The 24,528-nt window shown below is 38.4% G+C and overlaps 1 protein-coding gene across 6 annotated transcripts in view; it reads left to right on the top strand.

Moving 5' to 3' along the window:
* The window catches only part of LOC123745612 (golgin subfamily A member 4), an 86,181-nt gene that overhangs the window by 19,564 nt on the left and 42,089 nt on the right, over nt 1-24,528 (top strand). For 3 of the 6 annotated variants that reach the window (XR_011224305.1, XR_011224309.1, XM_069312097.1), the window contains exons 9-15: nt 2,147-2,263; nt 4,982-5,276; nt 7,482-7,627; nt 8,976-9,212; nt 9,961-12,132; nt 16,351-16,442; nt 17,387-17,458. Coding sequence is in view for 1 of the 6 variants with exons in the window: in XM_069312097.1 (XP_069168198.1) it covers nt 2,147-2,263; nt 4,982-5,276; nt 7,482-7,627; nt 8,976-9,212; nt 9,961-12,132; nt 16,351-16,442; nt 17,387-17,458 (3,131 nt within the window). In the remaining 5 variants the exon portion in view is untranslated. The remainder of the gene's footprint in view (nt 1-2,146; nt 2,264-4,981; nt 5,277-7,481; nt 7,628-8,975; nt 9,213-9,960; nt 12,133-16,350; nt 16,443-17,386; nt 17,459-24,528) is intronic. The other 3 variants (XR_011224306.1, XR_011224308.1, XR_011224307.1) reach the window with 1 other exon arrangement.

The raw sequence follows: 24,528 nt of genomic DNA on the forward strand, positions 1-24,528 counted from the left end.
TAGACTAAAATGGCAGATATCAGTCTGATAGCTTCAGGGAGCCTCCGGAGCTCAACCCAGAAAATGGCATTTCATTACATTCAATGCTGGATTTTTGTAAAGTAATAGATCATTGACTGTAATGTAATGACCCATATTGGGCGACATCTCATTACCTCCCCCCTGGGCTTATGGCACTGGCTAACTAGGGGCATATTGTGTATGCCAGGATACCATAACTGCTCTCTGCCTACTGAGGACAAACACTTTATTGACCCCTCCTTGGGGCGAGAGCAGGATGTGGGAATTATCGATCAACTCCCTACCGAGGTGAACCTCCTGCCAAAAACTGAAAGGAAGTAAAAATGAACTGAAGCTCAATACAAGCAGTGTTTGGCAACACCTCATATACCAAACCAAACTCTAAACTGACTTAACTAGGTACTTGTATGAGGCCCCTGGTGATGTGTACACCTCATTTCATCCTCCTACTTATGCAGGAAAGAAGGAAGACAGTTGGGATGGGGAGCTACTGCTGTGCTATCCAGACTGAGGCATTTCATTACACTCACTGCTGTATTTCTGGCCTGGCCAACTCATTAGTTCCCCAAAGTTTATTCACTATGGTGACTTGAAGGGCAAGTACCAATTTTTGTTAAAATTAAGATCTACCAGGACACAGGCAAAATTAAAAAATACAAGAAAAACACTAGGCTTTCCTTAGTGTGTCCTTGAGTTACTCAGGCTGCCACCTGGTGGTGGAGCGAAGATGTGGACAAGTAATGTACCTAGTTAAGTTGTTTCATTGTTTTGTTTAGTGATGAAGTTGTTGCAAACATTGCTTTGAAGGAATCTAAGTGTTGTGTTACCTCCTTTTGACTTTTGGTCTTCAGTTCAACTTTTATCCTCAAATGCATCCACTGCCCTGTGAAGGTGGCAAGAGAGTTAGAAAATGTGCTTGTCTGAGGTAAGTAGAAAGAAGTGATGAGAACCTGACAGATGAAGTACAGTAGGTTGCTAGTAAGCCAGTGTCATAAGCTCAGAGTTACTACTCAGTAGGACCAGTCTAAAAGTGTTTGGTTTTAAAAACATTATCATTTAGAATTCTTAAAAGTAACACTTACATGGCGGGATAAGTATCGGGGATAAGTAATTCAAGTTTGTTGATGTACTGTATGTAAATTTGTTTAAGTAACTTACTAACTGATGAGATAAACACTTTAGTAATATTGTAGTTTAAAGACCAAGTCAGGACACTGTTCTGTAAACAAGGTAAGACATTTTAAAAAGACTGAGGAGTTTTTGAGGTTAGAATTACATTAAGGAAGGAAGTCTTTGTTTCTAGATAGGAGTGCTCAACTGTTTAATGCATTTTTCAACTGTTGAAAAGCTGCTTTGGACCAGGATTGTTACATTTTATGAGAAAGCACTCTTAACCCTTAGACAGCGGTTATCATCAAGTGTTGATTCACGGGGAAATGCAGTCGTCATCATCATACAATGATTTAAACAATTATTGTCTGGGTTTTATATGTATGATGGACATATGGATATAAAAGCTCTCTGTGGATGTAAATAAAGAAAAACAAGTGACGAAACAATCGGTAAAACATCGGAAGATAAAACAGGAAGTGTCAGCGTAGTCAAGCACCAGGCGTTGACAAGTGCCAGACTCAGCCTTGCAGAGCACCTCCACCCAGTGACACGATAAATTTTCACTTATTTTCACGTTTTTCTAACATTCTGCATACAAATTACTAATTCTATAATGAGAAATTATTTGTTGTAAATTTTTTTTTGGCATAGGTGGGTAACTGGGTATGACCATTTCTCCATAGCCGCTGTCTAAGGGTTAATTCTAAATAACGTTTGCACAACAATATGTAGATCATGTAATTTAAGGGCTGACTTTATATGGGATTTTGTATACATATATGAGATATGTTTTCTTGGTTATACACACATTAGCGCTGTTATGATCTCTCTCTGAAAGTTGCTGTAAATATAAAGAGAAGCAATACATAAGGGATTTCATTTCAAGGGTCAATGTAGTCAGAGTTACATGCAAAATATTTTATTTACTCAGGAACATTAGAACTTTGAACAGTTGGTATTTTGAGGGGGCTTCAAACTCGATGGGTTAAGGGTTGACTGTGGCTGTTTGTAGGTGAGTGGACTACAAGAACAGTGCGTACTTCAGCAGCAAGCAAAAGCCCACCTAGAAGAAGAGCTTAACACTGACCTGGAGGAAAAAGAGATCAAGATAGCTACACTCCTGACAAAGGTGACACACTCTGCTTCAAGGGTTTTACAGTCTTGGTGGCCCTTTTCTTTTAGATGCATGTACATAGTGTTTTGCTTGTTAGGTATGTTGTGTTACAAGAAAGTCATGCATGATCACTCTTATTTTTAATGCCAGACACTGAATGAATGAAGAGTCAATTCTTGATTAACCGAGATAGTGAATAACCAAGAATTGATTTGTCAGAGCACGTTGTGAGTGGCTGTAAAGGCTTGAGCTGTGATTACCTTTATTCCCAATTAAACACTTGTTGGTGAAACTCTAGAGTACTATTCAAATATTTACAACATTTTCCTTATAAAATTATGTTGAATGTTATAGTGTGTGTGTGTTTTAGTTCTAAATAATAAACATTGATACTGTATTATGAACTCTGTTTATAAATATTTTAACATTATGTTCAAGAGAAAAGTGAGAAAATCTAATGTCATAAAATATTCAAATATCATGGCCACAAATCATATACATTATACTGTAATCAGATATTGCTTTAATATTAATTATAACGTTCCCTCGCTCATAATAATCAATACATAATATGTATTGATAAAGGTGTTTATCCTTCAGAGAACTGTCAGAGATTAGTTAGTAACAGCTTATGCTGAATGACAGCCTTGTTACTCTGGCAACTCTACTCAGTAACTCATCAGCTGGTGGTGGGAGCTTATGAGATGTATATGTAATTTGTTTTATATATTGTGTTGTGTTATTGTGGCATGTACCGAGTATTGTACACGAGGTATTTCTGAGCATAAGCTGCTCGGTTGCTCCTTTAGGCAATATCATGCTCCCCCACTGGAAAACTGTTACCTCAGGCTAGGACCAGTGTGACTACATTTTCTGATGTAACTGGGATATTTTGTAACTGGCCTCATTAAGCCATATTTGGAGGAAGGAAGACACCAGAGAATTTTCAATCAAACTCTGAATGAGTGTCAAAAGTTATATTTTTCTACACTCAAACCTCCTCCAACCATCTTCTCCAATAGCTCTGCTACTTCTAACAACCAATACCAAGATGCTTGCCTGACAGTCTGCTATCAATCACCAACTGCTGACAGCACTATTAGTTAAACAGCCAGAGAAGGCCACTTTCTCCCAGGCTTGCCAACTGTGAATACCACCTCGTGCCAGTGAGAGACCTCTTCTTTCAATTAAGAGATAATGTAGATGGTTCAATTAAGAGAGTTTGATCTCTTGAGTGGCTAGCCTATATTTTGAACACTTGAGGTTTGTAATTACCTAAGTGTAATTACATAAGTATAGTTACAGGATGAGAGCTATGCTTTTGGTATCATTTCTTCCCAGTACTCTTTGTCATATGACGATTAGAAACTACTGACGGTTTTGACATCCACAGCCTTCTTGCTTAACTTGTTCCAACTATCAACTACTATGCAAAAGGAAGCATGGGGGCGACGAAGCACACATTGAGGTGCTCAAACTTGCCCCTCAGGAAAACCTGAATGACCTGAGACAACTCCCGCCATTCAAGCGTGTGGGTCTGACAGAACGCATGCCAATCCCTCAACGAAAAGAAAGCGCAGTCTGAAAGCCAGGAAGACTTTGGCACTCGTAACGCACTCAGTAAGGAAAAGGGGAGCCAAACTTAAAAGAAGAATGATCCATTATCGAGGCGTAATCCGGGTCTCGCAGGAGATAAGCAACAAGGGCCTTTTTCGGCAGGATGCGGGAAGCTGAAAATCTCCAGAAGTAGGGAACCTGGAGTCGAACCCGGGGGAGGAGTCGAACCCATGTCAAACTCGTACAGGGAGTGAGGGTGGGGGGGGAATAAGAAAACCCCCTCCCCCTGTAACAACAAGCCCCGCGACGAGGGTACCAACACCCAAGGGGGTCAAATGGGGCCCAAGCCCCCAATCTGGGACCCCCCCTTCCCCCTCCTGGGAAAGGGGAAGTTGTGCAGACAGCGGTGCTGTGGCTGTACTCACCTAGTTGGGTGAGTACAGCCAAACAACCAAAACAAACTACTGTACAGCGGCACTGTGGCTGTGGTGATGTCATGCTTGTTTGCTTGTTTCTGATTGGGGAGTTCTGTTTGCTCGTTCAGCTTTTGATTAGCAATTTTTCACCAGCTGTAGTTTGTTTTGGGATTCTTACCTTTCTGGGTACCTGACCTGGTAGATGACAGATATAGACCTTTACTACATTTCATTCAATATCAAACAGGAGTGCTTCGTGAGAGAGGGTTTGTATGATTTTTGTATTTAGTGCAATGCAAGATAACTGATATACATATACAGTATTAGGTTATAAAACGAGATTGAAAGTTTGATAATTTTTGCTATATGCCGAGAAGCATGAGAACTGCAGATGATGGTAATCCTTGATATTGATGCTACATTGCTCTAGAATTGATTTCTGTACTCTTTTAAACTATGAATTCAAACTCAATATTGATTTATATTTAAATTTCTTGCTAATATTATGAAGGAAAAATTGTTAAAACAAATGATTTTTTGTAATTGTTGTAGGAAAATACTTATTACACAGAGGCACAAAGAGCTCTAACCTATTGTTCTAATATAATTTCCAGTGACTCGTATGATTGTATCACTTATAAAAAAAGAGAAATGGTTGAGTACATGGAAAAAGGGCTATTATTGTGTGTGTGTGTGTATAATATAATATAAATGTTTTTCCTTAACACACAATTCATTTGGCTTAACTTTATCTCTACAGGTGAAGATTCTACAGGAAGGTCTTGGAGGGGATCTTAATAACACCGTTGCACCTCAAAATAATGAACACACAGCAACTCATCAGGACGAACATCTTACCAAGAGTCAAGATGAATCTGACAATATCTCATCGGGTGACACTTCATCTGGGGCAGACAATGTATCAACAGCAGAAAGTGTTTCTATGGCCGATAACATTTCCATGGCAGACAATGTGTCGGTTGCATCTCACGGGTCGGCCTCGACCTCGGTCACTCTCAATACCGAAGCCGAAGAACTCATTGAGAAACTGAAGGGTATGGAAACTTTGTTATTTATTAGGGAAGAGGTAAATAGAACATGAAACTATCATTAGTTAGAAAAGATTCTTGGAAAAGAGAAGTTTCTAAATGTAGGTTGGTCAGTCATCCAGGATAAAGTAAGAGACTATGGAGCGGTGTTTGACAATAGTTTCCTTAAGCCTCTTGCTAAATTGATGCTTTATAAATGTAAATTGTAATACATGATCTCCTACCTCTCTTCTTCACAATACTGACCTTAACCTTTTCTCCATTTTTCTCCTTTATAAACACTGCCTCTGTACGCACCTATTTGTGCCGGCAGGATCGAGCATTAGCTCTTGGATCCCGCCTTTCTAGCCGTAGTTGTTTAATGCGATGACTCCTGTCCTATTTCCATATCATATCTACTTTTAAAACTAAGAGTTTGCTTCCACAACCAACTCCTATAGTTCATTCCATTTTCCCACTACTCTCGTGCAAAATGAAAACTTTCTAACATCTCAATGTACCAATATACTGTACTGTACTGTATTTTTACACACACAACTACAAGAAAAACCAGCATTAAATGTATTGAAATGCCAGTTCTTGGGTGAGTCTCGGAGGCTCCCTGAACCCTCTGGGGCTTACCCAGCCTTAATCACACTGATTAAGTACCATACTACTAGGTGTCAGCAGTTGCGTAGTTCTATTTGCCTACCGGGGACCACGAGCCAGAGCCTGCCCCTCTTAGAGAGTCACAGAAAGCAATGGCCTATGAACACTTTATAATTAAAGTTTATCATCTCTGCCACCATGCAAGGGAAGGCACCCAGAAAGATAGGAGAATCAAAACAGATTATTGCATGGTTAAAAGGAGACAGCAGCCCCAAAACTTCCAAAAAACTCCCCCACAATGAAAACAAGCACAATTTTGAGAAACTAGCCCCCCCCCCTACTAGTTTGACCCCACCTGTCCCCCTCACTAAGGGGAAGGAGGGAGCTGGCTTGGGTCAACCAGGTCCAACCTCTTCAGTTCTATAATGATACAACACACCGCTAACCTGGGGAAAGGAGGGTGTCAGGAAGCTGCCGGGGCTCACTAAGCTGGTGTTTCATTACTTATAACATAGGTTTTCTGAGGGAAGGCCAATTGGCTCCCTGAAGCTACACCCACAGAGGAGGACAAAAAGGGGCACCTACCAGGGACGCAGCAGTACTGCAGGTATCAAGTCGAAAACGAGACCAACCTTCGTGACACACGACCCATAGCAACAACAGGCTACTGAGGACCAGGAACATTAACAAGATACCTGGCAGCGTAGACCCTGTTCGACCTCCAGAACTCCCTGTGCCCAAATATTGGCCCAAGATATTACCAAATACATCCATCAGAGTGGCATACTTAGACATTATGAGCACGAGGGTAGACGGCAAGCTGGCTAGTTTTAATAACACTGCGGACAACCTGAGAAATACTAGCCTTGGAACAGGAAACTAGGGAAACCGTATAACCCACAATATGTCCACTGAAACAGAACCGTGGCCTGAAGGTAGCGGCATAAAGCCGCCACCAGACAAAGGACATGATACACCCCTGACTGAGACAACCAAGCATCTACAATTAAAGGACCCCTCTGGAAGCCTGCTTCACATTCGTGTGAAGCTAATGCTAAATTTTGGAATGATACACAAGCAAATGGTCTCCCCCCGTACAGGACAGAATCCAAAAGGATGGCTACTACTTATTGAGAATTAGTTGGAACCCAAGAGGCTTGGCAACTCGGGAAGTGGTCCACACAGACGGACATCAGGCAAAGGATTGAACAGTATTAATGTGGGAGCTGGCAGCTCCTAGGATGCAGCCACCTGTAATGAGAGGGGTTTGAATTGACTACTTGGAAGATCATTTTATGGAGTTCAGTTGCTGCTTCATTTTTATTTTTATTTCTGAACCTTACAGTTGTCTGTTTTGATTTTTTTTACTGTTTGAATGTTTCCTATGGTGCAGACAATTATAAATAATGCTCTACTCCCTGCACCTCTGTTAGGGGCTCTGGTCTTCGATAGACTGTTAAGGATTCCTAAGGGTGGTGTGGCTTATGTACGCAGAGCTGTCTTAGTGCCGCCAGCTTCGGGGAACCACTGCTTAGACCTTCCAGAAAATGTATATTGCATAATATGAGAAGACACTTCATTTGTTTAGCCCTTGATAATACATGGTATGTGTGTGTCTTGCAGGTGATGTGGTCAAGCATAAGTCATTACTAGCACGGTGCATGGACAACATTCGAGGCAACAAGGAGCGCATTGCTCTGTTAACACAGGAACGGGATATTGCCACTGCCCAGCTTCAAGATAAGCTCAAACAGATTGACATTCTAAAGGTTTTTATAACTTCAGTTACAGTATTTGCTGTTTCCATTATTGTGTGTTGTGTGTACATTTATGAAGGGAATGTTTCATCTGTTCGGGTTTTACATTTACTTTGGTTTGTTTATATACTGAATTTTCTGTCCAAATTATCATGTTGGAGCTTATAGGTGTAATATTGTGGCATCTCAAACATTGCCACCTGCTTTGATATATCTCTCTGAACTGTAAGTTGTAAATAGTAAACCATCAACTTAACGAATGACTGACGACCAGTTTTGGTGATTAGTTTTGGTGAATTACGTTTGTTTGATTTTGTGTGCCTTTACTGTGAAGCATTGTGAGGCATGTTGCTTTGCTCCTGTCTCCTTGTTTGTTCTGTTTGTCTGTGTGCTCATCTCTAATTAGGAGAAATAGTTTGTTTAAATAACTTGTGAGGTTCCCAGTGAATTAAGAAAGTATAAATTTGTTGTTTATGGTTTATAGATGTTGTATTAGCACCTATGTACTGTTGGAAGGATAATAATTATGAGTGCATTATAGGGCAGCTAGTTTAATTAGCATCCTAGGAAAACTTTTAGACCTGCCTTTCACATAGTGGGGAGATTGTGGGGCTACAATGACCTGGAGGACAGTTGAGTGTAGCTGGTGAAGTTTTCTTGTGACCAAGAGAGAGAGGATCCTGAAATGATCACAATGAAATGGCATTTCATTACATTCAATGCTTTTTTCTTCCAGCTCATATCTTTTGTTTTTACTTCAAGTACATCTGAGTGACCATTATAGAATGTGGAAAGGCTTTTCTTGCTATCTTAGCTCTGGTCACCTTTTGCAAAATTGGCTGATAATATTCTGTCGGCTGATAACAGATGCTTTGTGTAGAGAAAAGGTTAACCAGACAGGTAAAAAGAAGTTTTTAAGTTTCACTCTTTGGCCACTCATGATATCAAGTGAGCTGATGGGACTTGATGGGACAAGCGATGATGGGACTTTGTCTCTATGGAAGTGTCGCTCATGAATGTTCTGGGCTGGACTGAGCTTTTCTGTAGTTATGTCCTATTATTTTATATATGAAGCTACAATAATGTTTGAAAAGATCTCTGTGGCACGGTTGCATGAGTGCCAGCCTACTTGACTGTTCATAAATCTTGCTTCTGACTTGGCAATTCTCATCTTATTGAGCAACCAAATATTTTGCCTGATTTTTTGTGGCAGGTAATCAATTAAACTATATGCGCAGCATTATTTTTGAACTTACTATTGTAGTCGTTCTAATTTTGGAAGTTAAACCCAGGTACCAGATGCATCTTATTTTGAAATTCAAACCCCATGTTCTACTCTAATATGATATTACTCACTTAGGAAGAGCACCTAAAGGAACTGGATTCACTGCGATCCAGCATGGAGTCTTCGGCCTTAAGTATGGCCGAGACAAAGAAGCAACTGTTTGAGGAACTTCAGGTGAAGGAGGCGGAAACTGAGCGCTGTAAACAAGCCACTGCATCACTGGAGAAGCAGTTGGATGAAGAAAGGGATCGATGGCAGGAAGAACTGAACATCAAGCAGCAAGAATTGGAGGAAAAGGAAGTTGCACTTCAGGTAGAGCATCTTGTATTATTGTGGGTGTTCTTTTATTTCAACTTCTTTTTGTGTGCATACCTGTATATATCTTTTCTAAGCAAAAGGTTATGAACAGTCTGGCACTGTGACATTCTTACATTGGCACCACAAGAAATCTTTCAGTGGTTCCTGCAAGGTTATATTAGTATGGTAGTGTTTCTGCAAGGTTTTATTAGTATTACCATTACACCCACCACCCCTTCCCCTCCCCATCTTCTGCCAGTACACATGTACCCTTCCCCATGTTCTCCTTCCTTGCCCATACATGCCCTTCCCTAGCTTCTCCCTCCCAACACACACACATGCTGGGAAAGATCCCAAAAGAAGGGTTTCATTACATTCAGTGCTGGTGTTTTTATCTTTTCCCTCACTTCTGGGCTTACCTGTTGCTGGAAGATATATCACATTCAAGGCTGTAATTTGGTTTGGTCTTGGCACTGAGTATTATGTTGACATGCATCAAACTATGAAGGGGATTCTCTTAAGTGTATGATCTTAAGGATTGGTTGTTAAGCTTGCAGCCTCCTCCGGTATTTCCTCTCAAGAATGAATTGCCAGCATTCTGCCAGGGTCCATTGGTGGTGCAGGCATGGCTTGATTATATGAATGTGTTAATTAGATATGGGTTTGAAAGAATTATCATTAATGCTGGTATTTTTATGTTGATTGATATTATTGTGGTAAATAATTATGTTGTATTTAATATCTTTTGAACTTTCTTTGTCAGGAACTTGAGACAAACTCTGCTTTGCAAGATGATCAAGAGGAGGATGCAGAAGAGTCAGTAGCAGCCATGAAAAAAGAGGTAGAGGCTAAGATCCATCAGTTAGAAGCTCGTGCTCTTGAACTTAAGGAGTCGAGAACTCAACTTGAAGCTCAGTTAATGGAAATAAGTCAAGTGAAGTTACAGCTTGAAGTAAAAGTGCAACAACTAATGAAGGATAAAGAAGAATTTAAAACAAAGACTCAATTATTGAAAAGTGACAAAGAAGAAATGGAGCAAACGATTATAACATTGAAGAGTGCTAATGCCGAGCTTAACTGTCAAGTGACGCGTCTCACAAGTACCACAAGCAATCTTGAGGAGCAGGTTGCAGAACTAACTGCCAAAAAACAGCAACTGGAAGAACAAATAGTTGATCTGGAGACAAATGTCTTGGACTATCAAAAGCAAGTGGAAGAATTAGGTCAAGTTTCCTCTGAATCTTTTGACAGGGCAAAGGTTGCTTCCCAAGAGATCATTGTTCTGAAGGAAGCTAATGATAAATTGTCTCATAGTTTGGAGGTATATCAGAATGAGGAGGTTGAACTAAAATCTGCGTTAGAGAGAAAAGACGAGGAAAAAGAAGACATTCTGAAAGAGATAAAGGTCAAAGGAAAGATGATTTTAGAATTAGAAGCAAAAATTACTGATCTAAATGAAAAATTAAAGTTTAGCATTGAGGAAAATTCTAGACTGAATGAGGAAATACTATGTGCTAATAGAGAGAAGGAGTTAATTTGTGAAGAACTTGAAAAAAGTAGATCAAACATTGAGGAGGAGAGAAATTTACGAACAGAAGAAATTAAATGTGTAAAGTTAGAAAATGAAAAAATTGTAAAAGAATTAAACCAAACAAAATCTGAAAAAGAAACTGCCAACCAAAGACTTGCATCTCTTCAAAAAGAACTAGAGGTATTGAAATCTGAAAAGGATGAGCTTAACTCTGAACTTACAGTGTCTAAGGAAAGCATGGTTACAGTGAATCAACAAGCTCTTACAGAACTGAGTCTAGTGAGAGAAAAGATGGATAAGCTCAACAGTGATTGGGCAAGGCAAATGAAAGAAAAAGATGCTATCAATGAAGAGCTCAGTAGGAAAGTGTCTGACCTTGATCAAAGTTTGAAGTTGAAAACTGATGACTACAAACAGAAAACTGATGAATATAAACAGAAAATAGAAAGCCTAAACTTCCAGTTACAACAGAAGGAAGACAAGGAAAATGAATTTAAGACAAGAGTAGTAAACTTGTTAGAAGAGAACGGTAAACTGTGTAAAAATATTACTGATATGAAGGCAGACTTGCAGGTTAAGGAATCCGAAGCTAAGAATATTGAGAATCTGCAGAAAGAAAATAATGAACTGAGTGTTCGTGTGGCTGATCTAGAGACCGATGTCAACAGCCGTGAAGTGGAACTGACAGCAGCGGTAGAAGAGAAGCAGCAGCTCCTTGCACTGCTGGAAAAAATTAAGCTGGAAAAGACCAAATTGGAAGATGAATTGAAAGCTGCAAAGATTGAAGTAATTAAGTATAAGGAAGAGATGTCTGCAGCACAAACAGACCTCAAGAACAAGGAGGAACATAACATAAAGCTGAAGGAAGAAGTGGCTTCTTGTGCTGAAGAAAACAGGAAGACAAAGGAGAACATGGAGAGAGAATCACAATCTTTTAAAACTGAAATAAATAACACTAAAGAAAGTTACAGACAACTTAAAGAAAATTATGAAACGTTTAGTAAGGAAAAAGAAACGTTGATGACTGAACAGAACCAAAAAATTACAGAACTTGAAAGTAAGAACCTGGAACATGGACAACAATTGTCTGAACTAAAATGCAGAGTGAAAGAGAGAGAAGAAAAAATAGAAAAGTTGCTTATTGAAAAAAAATCCATGCTTACTGAACTTGGAAAGCGAGTTGATGAGCTGCAAATTGAACTTAATGAAAAAGAAAGCCTTTTAAACAAAAGAACTGCAGAGTTTGAGTTAAAGGTAGAGGAGTTAGAAGTACAGATGCATGATAGTGAAGAATCATTGAAAAATGAGTTAGAGAACAGTTTTCAACAAAAGCATGAACTGGAAAAGAAAGTGGCTGAGCTGTCGCATGCAATATTGAAGAAAGATGAAATGATGGTGAGACAGGTGAGAGAGGTTTGATAAAATAGCAAAGGTACAGTGATTAAAGTTTTGATAAGACGTATTAATAGGCTAGGACATCTGGTGAGGATTGTGTGTGTGTGTGTGTGAAAATAAGCTGTAATTTTAAATGTCATTGTGTATCATTAATTTTTAAAATATGTACTTTACTTTCATGAATATAACTGTGTTTGGGTGTGTTGTGTGATTATTAATCTATGGTGCATTTATATTTCAATTATCAGATTTCAACTATGCTCGTGGTGTCTTGCTTGCATTACTTGTTAGGATTTGGTGTAGGGTAAGGTCGTCAGTACATTACTCTGCCAGCCGCTGCAACCCTTAACTAACAAATACTGTAGCACCTGTATTGTTGAATACAATAAAACTACAAAAAATGACCAGGACCTCTTCAAAATGCTACAATAACAAGTTTAAATATGAAAGTTATCTAAAAAGAAACTGGAAACAAGAATTGGATTTCTGGTTTTCATGCATGTGCATGCTGCTTACAGAAATATGATTTTTGTCCATGTTGGCAAATATGAAGTGTTATATTTTCCTGAGCCCACATTCCCACCAGGACAGTGTTGAATACACCAGGATCTGTTAACTTTTACTTCCATCACAACCCGTATCCTTGTTAATGACATGGTTGAGTAATTTGGGGACGGTAGACTTTGGAAACTATTCAATCCACTATTTGCTGTAAGCCAAGGAGAACATTTCAAAAAAATAAATTCCACTGTAAGCGATGTATAGATTTGTAATTACTTTAGTTACAGGATGAGAGCTATGCTCGTGGTGTCCTGTCTTCCCAGTACACTTTGTCATATGACGGAAACTAATGGTTTTGGCATCGAACACCAAACTTAATCCAACTGTCTACTATTCTTTTTGCAACAGTGATCTTTCCAAGGTATTTTTGGTGGCTTTTCTTTTGTAATTTGAATCTATGACCTCTTGTCCTTAAAGGTGCAGTTTTCAAAAATACTTTTCTATCAGTTTTGTTGATTCGGTTACTATTTTGTATGTAGTGATCATATCACCTCTGTTTCTTCTAGCCTTCCCTTGTAGCTCTTGGTTTTCAGCTCCAGAAGTCATTTGGTTGCATATCTTTGTACTTTTTCAGTTTGTTGATGTGCTGCTTGAGTTATTGACACCATTCAGCTGCTGCATATTCCAACTTTAGAATACATGTTTCAGTTTCTAGAACCTCTTAAGTGGGACTCTGTCAGGAGCTTTTTTTAGGTCCAGATAAATGCAATCAACTCGACCATCTTTTCCTGTAAAATCTCTGTGGCTCTGTCATAGAAACTAAGTAGATCTATTTTACAAGAGCTTCCTTTTTGAAAACCATATTGTCTCTTGTTATTATATTATTTCTCTCCATGTGTTCTGTCCACTTGGTTTTATGTTTTCTAATGCTTTGGCTACCACATTTGTCAACTATACAGGTCTATAATTAACAGGATATCTTGTGGCCCCTCTTTGTTATTCTCTAGGCAAGTTACTTACACACTTTAATAATTTTTTATCTATCATGTGCTCCCTCTGCCTCAGAGTAGGGCCAAAGGGAAAGGTCCTTGACTAAAGTTTTTAAATAATCTTCCAGTTCTCTGATGGCTACCCTGCCTGATAATGACTTGCGCATCAGCATAGGCCAGCTAATGAGGTGGAACACTGAAAGAGGCATTCATTGTTGACCAAACCACACACTGGAAAGTGAAGGGATGACGACGTTTTGGTCCGTCCTAAACCATTCTCAAGTTTATTGTGTGAACCATTCTCACAGTCAACTTGAGAATGGTCCAGGACGGACCGAAACTTCGTCGTCCCTTCACTTTCTAGTGTGTGGTTTGGTCAACATATTTCAGCCACGTTATTGTGACTCCTCATCTGCACAGGCATTCATTGCTCTGAATGTTCAAATTTTATTTCCAACTTGAGCTCAAATAGCTCTCTTAGGTGGCTGAATGCCAACGACTTTACCCTACACCATGTTTCTTCATGATTATTATGAACTGTTATATCTCTTTCTGTTCAAGCTTGATATAAAAATTATATAGTTCTTTGCCTCTCTACTTAAGGTTCAGGCACGACACCATAGTTGCATATTCCAGTTAAGGTCTAATATGTTGCACACGTAGTATTATTATTATTATTATTATTATCCTGCTTTCTTCCGTTATTAAGAGCTGGGGAGCTATCACCCAAAAGAAAATGGTGAATAATATAGTTAAAGATTACAGATTTAAAAAAAATATATATACCTCAACCATTCATTATAGCAAAATACAGGCTGTCTGTAGTTGAATGCCATAACACAGTAGTCACGGGTTGTAAGTAGCCATTCACTCATGCTCTCAATATCCAAAAAAATAATGCAACTTACTCTGGGTGAATACACTTTGTTGTGTTGCTGCCTTATACTTGTCTCTACCCCTTATTCTCTCTCTTATTGTGTGTGTGTGTGTGTGTGTGTGTGTGTGTGTGTGTGTGTGTGTGTGTGTGTGTGTGTGTGTGTGTGTGTGTGTGTGTGTGTGTGTTATGAGCTTTAGGAAGTATTAATCTGTAGTGTCCACTAAGTTTTCTCTCCACCTGTCATCCTCCACCATAGTGATCATTACCAAGTTAATATTTCCATTACTGTCATCATATTCTTCCCTTGGCCTCATGCATTTAACTGAGGAGTTGTATATATGGCTATTACCACTGTCCTCTTGTCTATTATTATTATTATCATCATGCCTATAATGTAGACTTGTGAGTAGTTAACCATCTCTTACTAGTGTTTCTGCTTCTGCTCCCGTATTTCTTTTCTGATCAGCATTTTGTTCTCTGCATGACTGGAATGCTTTCACTTTGTATGCAGCCGATGCGTCACAGTAACGTGGCTGACGATGTGATGACCCCAAACCATGCGTCGGAACGTGCAGAAACGACAATATTTCTGTCTCCTGGACCGTTATCATGTCTTGTGATCCACACAACTTGATAATGGTCTAGGAGGGACTGAGACAATGTTGTTTCTACAATTTCATATGTGTGGTTTGGTCTTCACTGTCTAGACCTTTTCTGATCAGCATGTTGCTCTTCGCATGACTGGAGTACTTTCACTGCCTAGATTTGTTTGATTTACATTGTAGTATTTGTTCTCTGAATGATCTTTGCTAAACGTAGTGTATTTCACTGAATATTTTATTGCTTTTCACTGAATGATTTATTGCTTTTCACCAAATGTTTTGATTTTGCTGAGTTTGCATCATAATTTTTTTTGTTTCACAACAAATTTTAATTGTGTAAATTTTGTATTCAAATGATGGATTAAATTTCTCTCCTAATAATAATATCCCTTATATTATGTTCAGTCTAAATTCCTTTGCAGCTTCAATGTTTTCATGATGACTTTTCATGAAACTGTTCTTAACTCAAGTCGTAAATTGTCTGCAATTAACCTGGAGTATCTTGTACAAAGTAGTCTCTATAACCAGTTTTTCTCAATCTTTGCATCCTTGAAATAATTCTGGCTCATACTTTAAATAAACACACATGGCATTCATTGTTAACTGAAAGGAGGTGATTTCTGTCTTTGCTGTTGATACTTGTTCAATTAAAAACATTAAACACAAAAATGACTCAAAAACACATTGCATATGATTAGAATTAGCCTATTTATCACTATCTCCTGCTGAACCCTCAGTTACCTTTGGATTCCGTGGAACCCTGGTTGAGAAACACTGCTCTAGACAATCTAGCCAATCAGGTTTAGTAGAGTTCACATTTTCTCACTGTTAATGTCCCTCCTTAAACTAGTGCATCACTGCTTGTTTTCCACACACACACACACACACACACACACACACACACACACACACACACACACACACACACGCACGCACGCACGCACGCACGCACGCACGCACGCACGCGCACGCACGCACGTGTCTTGTGCTTTATGCTGTTGTGCTTCTCATTTGGGTCTTTACATGTTAAATAGCTTGATTCATATTATTGTATATATATGGCAGAAAGTGGTAAGACTTACACTTTGTTAGAAACTTCACAGTGCTACTGAAAGTTGCTGGAAAATGTTCTCACATGTTAAAATCTTGGAAACTCTTGGCAAAATTTACAGAAAAATCATGGTGATACTATAAATATATATAATGGACTATATAATTATTGTCATGCACATAGTTGTATATAATTTGACATTTGCAGGCAGAAGATGCTGAACAGAAACTTAAAGATGCCCACGAAGACTTTGCCCAAAAGACAGAAGAACTGGAGACAACTTGGGAGGAGAGACTGAGGTATGTTATGTTGGTTCAGTATGTAGCAGAAACTTTTGCTACATACTATGTATCCATAAATTACTTAACGACGACATGCATGCATTCACACCTACATAATTTAAAACGTGCAACAATGAATGATTGTATACTGTATTTGGTTAATTAATTAATTTACAGGGCTGAATAAAGTATATAAATAAATATTCTCCATTATTCATTGGTCCGTCATAGAGATCAGAGTTTTTTGTATATTATTTTAATTTAGAAACAACATTGGAGAAAATCGTTATGTGGTATACAGTATTTCTTTGTGGTTGGTATTATGTGAGCAGCTGGCTGAAGACAAAGTGAAATGCCTGTATGGGACTTTTCCTTAAGTGGCATGAAATCAGGTAAGCTTTTATATAAAAAGGAACTTTCTTTCTAAGCTCTATAAGCTGAACTGTTAATAGTACGGTACTAATTCACTTTTGAACAAGCATGACATGCTTGGAAGTGTTTCTGAGCCATCTTCCTCAGTTGCCCCCAAGGCATGAGTCTACTGGTTGCAAGGTTTGAGTCATGCTCAGTCAGGGCAGGTCTACATTCTTCACTGGCACTGTAGGCATTGTGTCAGGACATCCATGGTTCATACTGGGGCAAGAAAACACTGGAAAAGTCATTCAGGGCTGGATTGAATGTTCTACAGTGACTCCCTAGCACCTTTAATGATCCTGCAGAGACCACTTTAAACATTTCCTCTGGTCAGAATATCCTCCTGTGTGACCATCACTGTCAGAGTAGTGGTTACCTTAAAAGGCAGACTAATTTTCCGAGCCAATTTCTTTCCATATAACTCGGACAGAGTTTTATATTTTGCCTGATAGCCACTGTGTCTAGTTGTGCTGTTGTCTGGTATTGTTTGTTTTCTATCCAGAATATCTACTTTTTTTTTTACATGAATAATACTCTTCTTTTTACAGAAATCACGGGTTTGCTGATTCTCTCAGTGCAAATAGCCGTTACATTGCTTTACTCAACATGATGAAAATATCGTATGTACAAGTTAAGCGTGGTGTGATTCAGCTACCATAACTGATGCATGCATAGTAATGGAGGGCAGACTTAAGAGTAGACCACAGGTTCATTAATTTCATACATTGACAACATGAAATTTATGAAGCAACTAGACACCTGTGTCATTTCTAGGTACTGTACAGAGATTGCAACTTTTCTATGTTTTGGCATTTTGTTATAGAATAACTCCAGACCCATAATGTGATGAATCTCTCGTGTTCCTACTAATCTTTGTTCCCACATAACTTGGGTTAACCATTATGGATGGATGGTCATACAAATTTGCCAAACCAGCAAATTTGTATGACAAATTTGCCTTTAACCAGTAAATACTAGACTCGCCTAGAAAGGGAAACACCATTGACCTTATTTTTACAAACAATGATGAACTACAGGTAGTTTGAAACATAATGATTACAAATATATGTTATTTAGATCACAACCAAATCAAAGTTTAGATAAGCATGGGCAGAAGAACTGCACAGCACGTCTCAAATCCAAGAAGAGGAGAATTCAACAAATTTAATATTAATAATGAACCAATTATCTGGGTGCTAATAAACCAAGCCCTTGCAGAAATGAGCTGTGACGAACATCAATGACAACAAGGAAATTAGTGAAATACTGGGGATACAGTACAATTCTGTTTTCGTAGAATCCCTGAACACATTGATGATCTATGATCCAAATGAATTCTTCATGAATTTGATACCTAAATTGAATCATATATTAGATATCACCCCTAACTCCCACTTATCTTTGAAGTAGCCGTACACAACATGCCCATGCACTCTGCACCAGGCTCAGATTCCTGGAATTCTAAACACAGCAGGATATGCAAAAAAAAACATTATGACAGTCCCAAAACAAAATTTGGAGACAGCTTAGATACTGGTGTTATCCCCGACAAACGTGAAACATCATAGATCGTGGCACTCCACGAAACGGGTTAAAGCAGACACAAAAATGTATAGACCAATAGTAATCAAATACATAAAAAACTTTGAAAAAGATAACTTGATAAACACCTCTAAAGGATACCTGATCAAGCAGGCTGTGAGTCATGTGTCAGACTGTGAGCAGTTGTGTTTACCAGTCTTGATGACCAGATCACCAACCAGAAGTCCTGGTTAAAGACTGGTCTTAATCCAGGTCCAGTCTTAATCTTAATCTTTAGGCTGTTTTAATCCCTTTAACCTTACCTAGATGTGTGACTACAGTTTGATTACTCACATGTATTACCACTCCTTTCGACTATTATTTGTTGTAGGGTTTGATTCACTTTCTAATACTTACTCCTAACTTGTGGATTATATCGGGCTTGGTGATCCAGTTCCATTCGGACTGTTCTCCCGTAGCTCTTTGCCTCAAACAAGGGGTGATCTCTTAGTTCTGTGGTTCTTAGGGGGGGCGGGGAGGTTGCTTCAGGTAGTTCATCTGCAGAGTTCTCGGGGTTTGTATCTCTGTGCCACTCACATCCAGCATCCTGGTCGACGGTCTATTCTGGTTCCTTCACGTCTCCGTGGAATGGACTGTCGACGCCACTTCCTTCCTGTGGCTTTGCCAGATGTTTGGACGTCCAGATATCAACCTCTTCTCGACGTTTGGGCGTTCGAATGGCACCTCCAAGGGGATAAGAAAACCCCCCTCACCCTGCAACAAAAGAACCTTTGCTTCAACTTTTAGGAGTTGAAGCCACTGGAAAGCCACTAATCAGATTAGATAAAACAAACTGCCATGGATAGTTTTCATTTTGTGTTAAGAGGTCTCCGTAAATTTTAATGCTTAGATTATGACTACATATGGTATAACCAGGTAGGTTTAGGATTGGTTTCTATTACAGATTAATCAGTAAAAAGACTACATCTGTATATAAAAGATTTTGAGATAAGGTTCCTATTAATTTATAAATATGGTTTCCATTGTAATGTAATGAAGTTGAGGCTTCAGTTTGTAGAGACTGATACGTTATAAAAATTGGAAGCAAATTAGTTTATAAAGGAATTTTAAATGTAATATAATATGTAGGACAAAAATGATAGTGATGTTTTAAGTGAGGCAAGTTGTTGCAGGGAATGAGGCACATCTAGCACCGAAGAACTGGGTTAAAAAGTACACAGTTGGTAGAGCTGAAGATAGTTATAAATTTAGATATTTTAATAGTTTTCAATGTATTTATAGAGAACAGTGGTTTGCAAAATCAAAAATAAAAATACAGAAGTACATTACTGTTTTACAGGTATATATATGAAAAATAATATGCAGTGTTTCTAAAAAGTTGTATAATATAGAGTGGGTATATATGTGTGCGTGAGAATACCAGCATCCCAAGTGCAGGTCTGTTGCCAAGTTTAAACATTATGACCTTTAATGCTCGTTGGCCTCAACTTGTGGCATAATTTTATCTTGCGTTGCCTATGAGAGTACAGTATATTTAAGATGGATAACCAGACACACATTAGTCCTCATTACTTGAAGATTTAAATGTCTACTCAAATTTGTCAATCCTACACATGTTAATTTATATTGAAGTAACATGTTTGGAATTACACACGAGATGATGTTGCAAATTGAATTTATACAGTATAAAAAAATGATAAAGTTCTCTTTTGTAGATGGTTAGAACAAGTTAAGTGAGAAGGTGGTGGATGCTGAAACCATCAGTGGCTTATGCGTGTTAAATGACAAAGAATATTACGAAGAGAGGTGACACGTTGAGCATTGCTCTCAACCTGTAACTACATTTAGGTAATTACATATACAGATCGATGGGAGGGAGAGGAGGATCATGATCATGACATACAAGATTCTAATGGAAATTAGTAAAATAGATAAAGAAGCCATGTTCATTGCTGTGAACAGCAGCACAAGGAAGCACAGTTAGAAACTAGACAAATGATCCATAGAGATGTCAGTAAGAACTTCAATGCCAGAGTTGTAAATAAGTCAAATGAATTAGGTGAAGAAGTAGTTGAAGTTAACTCAATAAACTACATTAAATGTAAATATACAAATCCAACAGTAGCCTTGATGAAGGTTCGAACCTATGCACTGAGTGTTCTCGTTGACTGCACCACGATATGGTCATAAGAATTGCAACCTGGATAATATTCTTACGGTCATGTCGCGGTACAGTCGACTAGAGCTCGCCTGGGAACACCCAGCGCATAGGTTCGAACCCTCATCAAGACTCCTGTTGGATTTGATCATTGATACATCACATTAATGTGATTTCTCTGTAAAATGTAAATATGATTAGATATTGTGGAAAATGAGTTATTGTATTAAATTAAAACAATTTTTGACAGTGGGGCTAGGAGCTAATGCTTAACCCATGCAAGCTTATATAGGCGAGTACACAAATGTGTGTATGAAGAGCAACAGTAAATATCCGAGAATATGATTTAAATGATAGAAGAAAAAGAACTGTAGATTGGGGAATTTTGTCAGTAGTGTTTTGTACTCTATTTTCCGTTGATGTCAAATAGATAGATACATATAGACAGATATGATCTATAATAGGAAGAATCTGACATATACTGTACTACTTTTAAATGCCAAAAAGTTGAAAATACTGTACATGGAAAACACAGATATTATTTTAAAAAAGCAAGAGTGGGGGGGTAGGTAGCCAAGTTGAGTGGGTTCATATCTTTTAGAGGCTTGCTAGCCAGGAACTAACTGGATTGTAATGTTTTTACTCTCCTACTTCCTGACATTCTTCACCATGTTTTGCTTGACAATGTGCTGCACGTATATAAATTTAAAGGGAAGGTCACATACAATAGTGGCCATCACTCAGTAGTTCTGATTCATGTTCCATAATGTTTCTCACTTTTTCCCACCATTTCTCATTTTCCACCGTTTCCATGTTCAGAAGAAATGGCAGGAAGATGGAAATAGTGGGTGGGGAGGTGGAAATAGTGGGTGGGGAGGTGGAAATAGTGGGTGGGAAGTTGAAGAGTGAGAAAACATATTCAAACAAAAAATGTTTAGTGTACAGTATTAGTTTAAAGTTTTGGAATGAAGGGGAGTAAGGGGTTAAGTTGGGTAGTGGAGATGGAGTGTGAGTGGTGGAGTGGTGGTGAAGGCTTGACTGATGGTGTAGAACCAGTGGGAATAATGCTACGTGCAGCACCTGTGGTGATAATAATAGACCGAGAATATGTGAAATGGGGCAGGGCAGGGAAGTGTAGGGCAGCATCGCTGGTGCCAGCTTGCCTATTTCTGGCCTGGCGCACCCCCAACACTTCCTCCAGCCCCGATGCTCTCCCACTTGCCTCCTGCTGACTCCACCCTATTACCCCTCCCTTTTTTTTTCCATTTTTTTTTTTTTGTCTTTTCTCTTATCCTCTCCTTTCTCCCTCTACCTTTTACTGTTCTCTTTCTCTGGTTTTCCTCTCTCATTTCTCCTCTTTTATTCTCTGTTCTCTTTTGTTCCTTTTCCTCTTTTCCCCTCCCTTTTTACTTTCTTTTACTCATTTTTCTCTTCCTAGCTTGCTCACACTCTCACTCTTTTTTTTTTTTTTTTTTTTTTTTATAACTAAGAGGGGTTCATAAAGGGTGTCAAATAATGTACATAGTGAAACAGCAAGCAACAGCTGTTATCCTACCTCAACTCATCTCATGCCTGGTTCTAGAGCAACCCGTTCTCGCAAATTTAATAAGTCAAAAGTGACTTATTAAATATGTGCATAGGTGACATACTTAACATAATAGATACCCTTAAAAAGATTCATAGAAAACACCGACCTTACCTAACCTACTTAGTATGTTAAGATAAGCATCTTATTGCTTCGTAATTACAATTATTACCTAACCTATAATAGGTATAGGTTAAGTAATAATTGTAATTACGAAGCAATAAGATGCTTATCTTAAAATACTAACAAGGTTAGGTAAGGTCGGTGTTTTCTATGAATCTTTTTAAGGGTATCTATTATGTTTAGTATATCACCTATGCACGTAGTTAATAAGTCAATATTGACTTTACGAATTTGCGAGAACGGGTTGTCTAGAGACACGTTTATTTCATGAGAAGGTACTTTGAAACTATCACATAGGGAACTATCATATAAGGAACCTGGTGAAACTGCAAGCAAGAGCTGTAATCCTTTCTCAGCTCAGTTGAAGCCCACTCCTAGAGGCCCATTTATTTCATGAGCCTGTTATATGCATCGGTAGGAATAGTCTTTATTCATTAACAACATTAGGTAGCACTCATATAAGGAACAGGATGAGCTTGTAGCCAACTGTGTGCCTTCATGTGATCAGTTGAACTGATCTCCCGTGTGTCAACCTGTTGAGCTAACAAGTTCCAGATGCGAGTCAGCCTAGGAGTGAATGATCCCTGATGGAGTGATGTTCTTGAGAAAGGCAGTTCCAGCATGAAACTATTTAAGGTTGAGAGCCTAGTGGCAACCAGTAGGGTGCCAATGACTGGTTGTCCATGGAATTGTGCCAGGAGCCTATGATACACTTTCCAATTTCTTAATTGCTTTTAAATACATGGATGGTGAAATACTAAATAAATTTTTCACAATATTTTGAGACCACAGTTGGAATATGCAGTAGTTGTATGGTGCCCATATCTTAAGAAGCACATCAACAAACTGGAAAAGGTACAAAGACATGCACCCAGAACTGAAAGACAAGAGCTACAAGGAAAGGTTAGAGGCATTAAATATGCCAAAACTAGAAGATAGACAAAAAAAGGGATAATTTGATCACTATGTACTTACAGAATAGTAATGGGAATTAACAAAATTGTTAGGGAAAAATTCCTGAGACCTGGAACTTGAAGAACCAAAGGTCATAGATGTAGGCTAACAAAACAAAGTTGTCAAAGAAATATAAGAAAACTCACTTTCACAGAGTGGTAGACGGTTGGAACAAGTTAAGGGAGAAGGTGATGGAGACCAAAACCGTCAGTACTGTAGTTTCAAAGCGTTGTATGACAGAGTACTGGAAGACGGAACACCATGAGCATAGCTCTCATCCTGTAACTACACTTAGGTAATTACTTAGGTAATTATGCATTCATTCATTTGTAAATACAATACTGTACCTGCAGTTCTATTTATAAGTGATTAAAAGTTGCCTTTCCTATTAACATCCGGACAGCGGTTATCGTCACATGTTGATTCACAGGGTAATGTGGTTATCGCCACTTGACGATTTGAACAATTATTGTCTGGGGTTTTACTTACATGAAGCAAATAAGGATATAATAGCTCTATGTAGATGTAGTGGCACTTACCTTGACCCACGAACAAATCCTGCTATTGTTTAGTGGTTGCGTTACTACTGGTATGTAAATGCGATTATTGTCATAAATGTTACTGGGTGAGTGTGGTCATTGTATAAAATTCTATCGTATTTACATGATATGTATACCAATGATGTTCATATGGTTTTCACAACTCCTTATGGTTATAATGAGGTATACCAGGAAAACCAATTATCAATTGAATCATTATCATGCATTACATACACTAGGAGCATATCCTCATCTGAGGTGGCACAATGGTGGCTAAGTAACTGCAGGTACTTTGTTTCAATCTATTCTCTCAGCCATATGATGCCAGTTAGGCCATATGTCATTGCCCAGAGCCCAACACCATTGTATATTATGTTCATATGGTTTTCACCACTATTTGGTTGTAATGAAGTATACCAGGTAAGTCAATTATCAGTTGAAACAATATCATGTTATGTAAATGATGTGATTTATCAAGTTATTCAACACACATACACTTGTAAATAAAAAGAAACAAGTGATAAACAATCATTGAAACATCCGAGGAGAAGACAGAATTTGCCTCTCGCATACCTCAGTGTCGGCAAAGTTGGCATCGTGTGTTGACAGACGCCAGACCACATAGCCACCATGGAACCTTTCAGACCACCTCCACCCAGTAATATTCACAATATAGAATAATTTTTTTTTTTTTTTACATTTTACGTAAAGTTAATAATTCTATAATGAAAAATAAATTTTGGAACTTGTTATTTTTTGAGGGCATGGGCAAGAATGATCATTTTTATA

The sequence above is a fragment of the Procambarus clarkii genome, chromosome 71, assembly GCF_040958095.1.
Source record: "Procambarus clarkii isolate CNS0578487 chromosome 71, FALCON_Pclarkii_2.0, whole genome shotgun sequence".
Taxonomy (NCBI): Eukaryota; Metazoa; Arthropoda; class Malacostraca; order Decapoda; family Cambaridae; genus Procambarus; species Procambarus clarkii.